The 9,619-nt window shown below is 36.9% G+C and overlaps 2 protein-coding genes across 2 annotated transcripts in view; one reads left to right on the top strand and one right to left on the bottom strand.

Annotated features, from left to right (window-relative positions):
* The window catches only part of LOC103262667 (putative deoxyribonuclease TATDN2), a 12,254-nt gene extending 11,353 nt beyond the window's left edge, over positions 1–901 (top strand). Inside the window, 1 exon segment of the mRNA XM_021713510.1 lies at positions 1–901. This exon segment is cut by the window's left edge and continues 9 nt beyond it. Within this exon segment, the coding sequence (XP_021569185.1) occupies positions 1–897 (897 nt within the window). The 3' untranslated portion in view covers positions 898–901.
* Positions 1–9,619, bottom strand: part of EFHC2 (EF-hand domain containing 2) — a 192,156-nt gene that overhangs the window by 140,104 nt on the left and 42,433 nt on the right. The gene's annotated exons all lie outside the window — the stretch shown is intronic.

Below are 9,619 nucleotides of genomic sequence, written 5' to 3'. Positions count from 1 at the left end.
GAGGTGAGGGAGAGAACATATCAAGAGGAGATGCTACCACAACCTTACAGAGAATATGCATCTAGCCACTGGCAGCCAAGCCTAAGCAAGGGTTTCATTGATACCCATTGTCACTTGGACATGCTTTATTCCAAGCTCTCTTTCAAAGGGACCTTTACCAAGTTCAAAGAAATTTATAGCGACTCCTTTCCTAAGGAATTTCAGGGCTGCATCACTAACTTCTGTGATCCTCTTACCCTAATTGATGGCCTATGGGAGGATCTGTTGAAAGAGGATCTGGTTTGGGGGGCCTTTGGCTGTCACCCTCATTTTGCACATTACTACAATGAGTATGGAGAAAGAAATATTTTGCAAGCCTTACGACACCCCAAGGCTGTGGCATTTGGAGAAATGGGCTTAGATTACTCTTATAAGTGCACCACACCAGTCCAAAAGCAGCACAAAGTATTTGAAAGACAGCTACAGCTGGCTGTATCCCTAAAGAAGCCCTTGGTGATTCACTGCCGAAAAGCTGATGACGATCTGCTGGATATCATGAAACGATTTGTACCCTATGACTACAAGATCCATAGGCATTGCCTCACTGACAGTTACCCAGTCATTGAGCCCCTATTGAAGTACTTTCCTAATATGTCTGTGGGCTTCACCGCAGTCCTGACTTACCCTTCTGCCTGGCATGCCCGAGAAGCTCTGAGAGAGATCCCACTGGAGAGAATTGTTGTGGAAACTGATGCTCCCTACTTCCGCCCTTACCAGGTTCCCAAAAGCTTTTGCCAGTATGCCCACCCGGGCCTGGCCCTGCATACAGTGCAAGAGATTGCCAGAATCAAAGATCAGCCACTCTCCCACACCTTGGCCACTTTGCGTGAGAACACCAGTCGCCTATACAATCTTTAAACAGAGAAGGCACAGTCGGCAGTCTTCCCAGAAAAGGAAATCAGCAGCCTAACAAAACATTTAGACTGGATTTGAATTCTGCTTGTGTCCCAGGTCAAGGATGTATTCAGAGAATCCACTGAAATGAAGTAAACCGGGACAAGATGTCTTCCTCAAAATCTCTTCATAAGACTTCAGGCTGGTAGGATGAGGTACAGTAGGATGAAAGGAGGGCTAAGAGGGACTGCCCTTGATATTACTGAGGTTTTTGCTCCCAGTCAAAATTCTGCAGGTAGTCAGTAAAGAAGAGAGTCTGTTAGAGTACAGTAGTTTGCCAATCTAAATCCCTGTTGTCTGCAGTCTGTTTCTGAGTACTTAATAAAATAACCCCATTTGTCTTTTTTAAAAAATGTTGAATTTTTAAAGTGAGGTAGTAATTTGTGTATTATATTTGTATATTATAGGAATTCTGTAATCTGTATGGCTTGTTGTTAGATTCATAAATTCAGCAACTGTTCAATCTGCAATTTCTTATTTGAAAGATAAAGAAAACTAGCATTTCTTCATCTGGAAAATGGAAATAATTTTTTTAAACTAGCATTTCAGGTAAAAAGGAAATTTATCTAGATAAATAAAAATTAGTTAATAGTCATGACATGCTAAGGGGGCTGTGGAAGAGATTAGAATGATGGGAGCCAAACTGGTTGAGTCTTTGAAGCCACTGAGAGGACATATTAGAAGGAGAATAAAGAAACAAACCATCATATTTCTAGCTCCCTTCTTTGGTTTAAAAGCCAAGATGAATTCAAGGCTACCTATATTCTGCTGTTAAATGTCATCCATAGTAAAAAGAAAACCAAGCCTTACCGGGAAATTAACAGTTCGTATTTCCTATAAATAACACTGAGTATATCATAGATTTCCCCTTTGTTGAGAATCTAGTCTTTTGAGAGGAAAATATAAGTGTAAGAAAACTAGTGCTTCATTTTCCTTTAATAGAACAAAAGAAGCTATTAAAGGTACGATTTGATTATATTTTTCAAGACAACCTTGAAAAACTAAGCCAAGGTTTTGAGTTAAGCTTTTTTTTCTAATTAATACACACTTTATTTTATTATACTTATTTGAGTCAGGGTCTTACTTTGTCACCCAGGCCAGAGGCAGTAGCATGATCATGGCTCACTGCAGCCTCAACCTTCTGGCCTCAGGTGATCCTCCTGCCTCAGGTGATCCTCCTGCCTCAGCCTCTCAAGCAGCTGGGGCTACAGGCACGTGCCACCACACCTGGCTAATTTTTGTATTTTTTGTATAGATGAGGTCTTGCTATAGTGCCCAGGCTGGTCTCGAACTCCTGGGCTCAAGTGTTCCTCTCTCCTTGCTTCCCAAAGTGCTGAGATTACAGGCATGAGCCACTGCACATGACCTAATTAATATACAATTTAAATAGACATTACTCAAAGTGTATTCCTTATCCCATAGGGGCCCTAAGCTGTTTATAAAGAATTACAGGAAAGGAAAGCCTATGGATACACATTTTGTGTAAAATTCTACTTTTTATGATTTGGGGATTTCACATGTCCTTTGATATGCTAATGTGTACCACAAATAACCAAAGAAGGTGTTTCTCAGTTACTTATAGATTAATATGAGAACACAAGCTTGGGAAATGCCACCTTGGTCATACTCCCCTGGTTGCAGTGCCTTTATCACATTTTGTTCATATCTCTATTCATCACATTCCAATATCCTCTTTTTTTTTTGTTTGTTTTTGTTTTTGTTTTTTGAGTTGGAGTCTCACTCTGTCTCCCAGACTGGAGTGCAGTGGCCACTCCCGGCCACCGCAGCCTCGACCTGCTGGGCTCCGGCGATCCTTCCGCCTCAGCCTTCTAAGTAGCCGGAATTACAGGCGCGCACTACCACGCCCAGCTAATTTTTGATTTATTGTGGAGATGAGGTCTCGCCTGCCCAGGTGGGTCTCGAACCCAGGGGCTCAGGCAATCCACTCACCTCAGCCTCCCAAAGGTGCGAGATTACAGGCTGAGCCACCAAGCCCAGCCCAACATCCTCTTTCATTAACCTTTCTCATTATATAAGCTCCACAAGAGAGTAATATGCCATTTTTCTGTGCCTAGTAAAGTAACATATCAAGTGGGCACTGCAAAGATGGGTGTAAATGAACATTTATAAGTACACATTTGACAAGATAAATAAGATATACACATATAATGAAAGTTTCTCTTTCCAAAATAATTTTCCTATCAAAAAAAATACGTAAACATTTTTATGTAGGAAAAATACTCTTCTAACCTGCTTCTTTCTCCCTACATTGTTTTTTTAATGACGAATGCATGTACTATACTCTGCAGTGTTTCTAACATGCAAGAGAGTGCCTCATCATAACTCAACTTTATTTCTTTAGGAATGGGAGTGAGCGATGTAATTTTCAGTGTAGTAAATCAAGAGTGACCTAAATCAAAAAGCAAAATCTTCAGTTACTTTTTCCATGAGTAAGGTAAAGGACACTTCACCTATTCATGTTGCCAGTAAAATCTTACAATCCAAATGTGCGAAATTTGGGGCACTCTTTATAAATAATTTTCTACTTAAATGACAGATATTTCATTGAACCTCAAAGAATTATTATTTAGCATTTATCTATTTGTATGGCACTTGGTATGTCTACTCTCCCGTTCTGGAGGCAGAGCTCCATGAAGACAGCCAGTGATCTAGAAATTCAATTTGCCGTTAGTGGTCCCTGGGCCATTAGTCAGTCCAGAGTCACAGGACCTCTTAGGCCCATTAACAGATTCCTTGAACCTTGACAGTCCTTTCAGGGCATGTCAATATTTCGCTTCACTTAAATTTTAGAAAGGCAGCTATTTCTATCTTTAAAGCTCAAAAGGAACAAACTGCCTTGAGAGATGGAGAGATTTTGCTTTTTCAGTTGGTCTTTATTCATATCTAACTTTAAAATTCGTACCTACTTATTGTAAAATTTTTGAGACTACTAAAGAGCACAAAAGGGGGAAAACAGACTATAATCATACTACTTAGAGACAATTGCTTTAACATTTGGAGTAGCTCTTTGGCAGTTTTCTCTAATATTTTCATAGTTGTTGGCCAATTCCAGCATAGTCCTCCTTGAGTCAGTTTTGCTAATTAATCCTTACTCTAGTATTCATTTCATATTTAGTATAGCTGTACATTTTAATTCCTCCAAATTTATGATTTTAACACATTGTTTTCTGTATTTTTTGTTTGCTCTCCTGAGCAAACAAGCTGGAGATTTTTTAATTCTGCTGTTTGTTTTAAAGAATCAGTTCTTAGACTGTGCTTATTCAGATCTTATTTACTGATTTATGAAATTGTGCTTTAAATTTATTGATTATTTTTTATTTCTGCTCTCTGATGTCTGTTTTATTGTGCATTTTTGATGTCTTAAGCAAAATACTTAATTTTTAATTCGAGGGGAAGAACAAAGCATTCAATGTCATAAATTTGTAGTTATAACTCTGTTGTATACATAGATTTTTTTAAGTTTACTTTTCCCACTGTAAAAGTTAATACACATGTATTACAAAAATATGAAAATAGATAGGAAAAGAAAAAAGTATGTGGCATTTCTATTACCTAGAAGCAACTGTTGTGGGTATCTTTCCCTAACATAATTGTGATCATATAGCTATGTCAAATTGTATATTCTTTTAAATAACTCATACATTTTTCTGATTATAAAACTAATTCATACTTATACTTACTGAAGACTTATGTACCACAAAATCCCACCATCAACCAATACACAATGTTAATGTTCTGCTATATTGCCGACAGTCTTTTTTAAAAACATAGTTAAAAACAGGGCAACCCCTTCGGGTCCCCTCCTACTATGGGATCTTTTCTGTCCTCTCAATAAATCCTGCTTTCAAAAAAAAAAAGCATAGTTAAAAACACAAAACGTATGTTTATTAAGAAGAGTTAAACAGAACATTCATAGAACCTAGAGAAAGATGATATATAGAGTTTTTTTCCCCTTGATTGAAAGATATTTTAACTCTATTAATTGTAATTTGTTTAATGTCAGTTCAAGTGTTAATTTCAAAAATTAATATCAACTGAAACTCACTTAAATACAGAAAAGTAAACTTGTTTTTCTTTTTTCTATTCCTTTTTGCATTTAGGGCTTATTTTATGATTTGTTATTTCATCTTTCAATAAATACTTAAAATGTTTATGTTTTGAATTTTATTTATATTTCATAACTACCTATTACATGCTTCTTTCTGCTGCTTACCACTAATCCTTTTATTTCATGACTCTCCCAAGGTTGAACTGTTTAGTTTGCTTTATCTCTTAATTGGCTGGAGTATACCTTCAAGTAACTTTCTCAGGAAAAGTATGTGAATGGCATATTTTTTTATAAATTATACAACTGAGATCATCTTTCTGCTGCTTTCATTAGTGAATAACAACTTGGCTGAGTCTACAATTTCTGGGTCACGATCATTTTCCCCTAAAAGTTATAGACATTGCTTCATTGTTTTCTGGCATTTAGTATTGCTGAGAATTCTAATATCAACTTCTCCTTTGGAGGTTAAACTACTTTTTCTATCAGGATGCATGGTCATTTCTTTTCTTTATCCTTGAAGTAAATATAAAGTTTGCTGAGATATGTCTAATTATTGGTCTCTTTTTTATTTTCTCTGGTATAGAGTAAGTATTCAATCTGCAGATCTATGTCTTTCAATAGTCCAGAATGTTGTTTTTGCTTTTATTGTTATGGTATCTTAATCAATTCAGTTGCTTTTAATCTAGTCTTTAATTCTTTTTTTTATTAGAAAATATAGTTTATTTAGAAATAAATTAGAGAGAGAGAGAGGAGATTCACCTCCCCAAGGTAGGGGAAAGGGCCAAAGCTTAAGACTTGGCCTGGCCATAGCTCAAAGAGCACATGGCCACACCATAGCTCAGCAAGGCAACAGCCTAGCCTCTAATTCTTTAGGAACGACCATCTGCTTGTTAGAGCTCCATCCTCTATCCGACGTTTCATTATCTCATTGCTTTTACACCATTTTCCTCTGAATTTTGGGAGATTTTCTCAAGTTTACATTTTCCATCACTCACCCTATCTTCCCCAGTTTTAATTTTCTTCTTTACTACATATGACACATGTTTTAGTTTCCTTCTTCAGCAAGCCCCTTTGACTTTTTGCCTACAGTCTCATTCAGATATATTTTTCATTTATTCTCTTGTTCTATTATTTCCTTTAAGCTCTCACTTCACAGAGTTTGCTTTCACTGTTTACTTTGTATTATATACTTCCTTGCACTCAATAGAAACCACAAAGCATGTTATCAAAAAATATTTTTCTATAGAAAACATGGTTTTGAAATATGTTTTTTTTTTTCTCTGCCTTTTGAATACTATGTCCTCCATTTATGTTGTGGAGTCTTTTCAGAAACTTTACATTGGGTTTCTTTGTTCTTTCTGGAACAAAAAACAATCTATGCAGGCTGGTGTATTCCCCAAAACAGGGTAGGTGGGTTCTCTTTCATTCCCTTCACCATCCATCCTAACGTTCTTAGATTCTCTCAATGGAATACTGGTTAATATAAATTCATATGCAGCCATCAAGAGAAGTAGGGAGGGAGCTGGAGCCACAGATAGCTCCCAGCAGGAAAAACTTTAAATTTTCCAATATAAACACTTTAGAAATTAATCTGACCTCCACTCCAGGTACAGAGTGGCCAGTCTTTTGAATGCTGTTGCCTGCTGGATCAGAGAAAAGCCCATATGCAGGGTCTGCTTTGACCTCAGTGTGACTATTTCTCAGACTTCTCATGACACTCTTAAGCCATCAATAATTGTGAAAGCAAATAGCCTTTTAAGGCTATACAGGTTGTCCTAACCGCCCCCAACTCAATTCTTGTCACTTTCTCAGGAAGTGAAATTGCAAGTTGGTTTCAGTATACTCCTTCAATATGATCCCATCTGCACTATATGAAGTGGAAATTCTTCAGTTTGCAGCATGAAGATGGAACCCCTCCCTGGCCTCCAACACTAATTTAGTTTCTCCATATTTTAAAAATGTACAGTGATTTCAATTGAGACTGTGGCGGTGGGGGGGTACATCTAAATACCAATGCTCAAGTTATAATCTCACTTTAAATTCTCATTTTTTTCCTCTCACTTCATTTTTTGATAAATTTATGTTCCTATGGATACTGTGTTTAAATAGGCATATCTTATTTTAAGAAAACTCAAGTTATACAAACCTGAATCTCATTTAGCTTGTTGAACATAAGAGATGGTCAATAAAGGTAAGTTGCATAAATGAGTAACAAAGACACATTATAGAAGGATGACTTCCAAAGGATTTCTTTGTATTAAAGATTATCATAAATCTATCATTTATTCTTAAATTTTCATGACTAAATCTATGGTTGAAGATGAGATGCACCTGTATGGGCAACACAAGTACACATGAAATTTAGTTCTACTTGTCTGCTTAAGACATGATTATAAGATGCATAAGGAGGAAAAGGAAGTGGTTACAATGCTAGAATGTTCATCTTGTAGCTTTATCACTTATTAACTATTATAACTGGTGTAAATCACTTAAATTCTTTGTTCACCGGTTAACCTTTCAGAAAAAATTAGAAAATCAGCCCGTGTTAACTACAATGATAACCACAGCACTATTTAAAGGATTAAGAAAATTATGTCTATATAACAGAGCTTTGGAGAGAAAATGAATGTATAAAAATACTGAATAATATATAAATCAGTGTAGGATGCAAAGCTGGAAGCTTGAAAATACTGTCAAAACCATATCTAAAATAGTCTTTTCACATCCTTATGGAGTCTACTGAGCAAGGCAATTAAAAAACACTTGATATTACTAAGAGAAGAGGTTCAACATTGTTTAAAGTCAGACTTCCTGGAAAAATGATACCAGGACTAGAAGAAGATCACCCCATCTGGTGTAAATTACATTGATAATCATTGAGTTTTATAAACTAAAGAAAATTGGTCTATTAAATATGGAGGATACAAAAGAAAAGCAGCACCTACCATATGATAGATTATATATGTATATACAATTGTTACTTTTTCTTTTATAATATTTTTCCTTTATCATACATAAACACACAGACACACGTATAAAGTTTGAATATCCCTTATCTGAAATGCTTGGGGCCACTGGTTCAGATTTCACATTTTTTTATTTTATTTTAGAATATCTGCATATACATAATGAGATATCCTGTGGATAGGACCCAAATCTAAACACAAAATTCATTTATATTTCATACATACCTTATACACATAGCTCAAAGGTAATTTTACACAGTATTTTAAATAATTTTGTGCATGAAACAAAGTTTGTGTACAACGAAACATCAGAAAGCAAAGGTTTCATCATCTCAGCCACTCGTGGATAATCTGGTTGTTTGGCACCACCATCATTCTGATTCTGAATTTATATGCTATTAAAAACAATAATTTTCCATACTTATTCACACATAAGTACTTAACAGTAAAAAACAATATGAAGCCAGGCTCGGTGGTTCAGCCTGTAATCCCGCGCCTTTGGGAGGCTGAGGTGAGTGGATTGCCTGAGCCCGCAGGTTCGAGACCCTCCTGGGCAGCGAGACCTCATCTCTACAATAAATCAAAAAATCAGCTGGGCGTGGTAGCACATGCCTGTAATTCCAGTTACTCGGAAGGGTGAGGCGGAAGGATCGCCGGAACCCAGCAGGTCGAGGCTGCGGTGGCCGGGAGCGGCCACTGCACTCCAGTCTGGGCGACAGAGTGAGACTCCAACTAAAAAAAATATATATATATATGATATGCCATTAATACAGTGAAAAAATGTGCCCAGGATAGCTAAGCAACACAGCAGCATCACCAGAATACCTGTATCAGCTGTTAACAAACAGCAGGCTTTCAGTCTTCACCTGCAGTGCTGTGTTTTGATTAAAAGGTTAGTGTACACTCCTCTTATTTTTTTAGGTGAGAAGAAACATCAGAAGCAATTGAGGGACCAGGAATTAAAACCTCTAGGGTCTGCTGGATGGCCTTCTTAAATGTTTCCTCCAGAGAGTCATCTGCCTCATTAGCAATGTTTTTTGTCTTAGAAGTCTCTCTTTCATTTTGTAAACTGACATGATTTCTTGTTCAGTTATGAAAGTATGCTGCTCCAGTCCTGCAGTAAGCCCATTACACATTTTCATCATGTCATCTATAGGTACTTTTTCCTCGGTGTTAATGTCATCTTCATCATCACTATTACCACGGTCACCTTGATTCAGAACCATTTTGGCTATTTCACCATCAATCAATCAATGAACTACTGGACCCTCATTATTGATGTTAAAAACGTCTTCGATATCCACTTATTTCAGCTTACTGATGGACTCTGAAGGTATATTTGTGACCTATGTAAAGAGGTCAGACATCATTTTTTTCTTGCTTGACATAGGGAATCCTTCAATGTCACCACCCTGTTAATCATTATCACTTAACATAGGCACAGGCTAGAGGTTGTGCCAGGCATGCACAACTGTGTCTTTAGTCACTGTGCTCCAAGCACTGGCAGCAGTATGTATGGCATCCTTCATGCTAAACTCCTGAAAACCTTCCACACCCATGCCTCTGTTCACTGCTGCTAGCATGTTGCTCAAGAAAATATTTTTATATTTATTCTTCAATGATCTAAGGATACCCTGGCCACATGGCTGAA

Source organism: Carlito syrichta, unplaced genomic scaffold (genome assembly GCF_000164805.1).
Source record: "Carlito syrichta isolate Samal-C Ts95f unplaced genomic scaffold, Tarsius_syrichta-2.0.1 Scaffold304588, whole genome shotgun sequence".
Taxonomy (NCBI): domain Eukaryota; kingdom Metazoa; phylum Chordata; class Mammalia; order Primates; family Tarsiidae; genus Carlito; species Carlito syrichta.
Note: the sequence above shows the minus strand (reverse complement) of the source record. Positions and strands in the feature narration are given on the sequence as shown.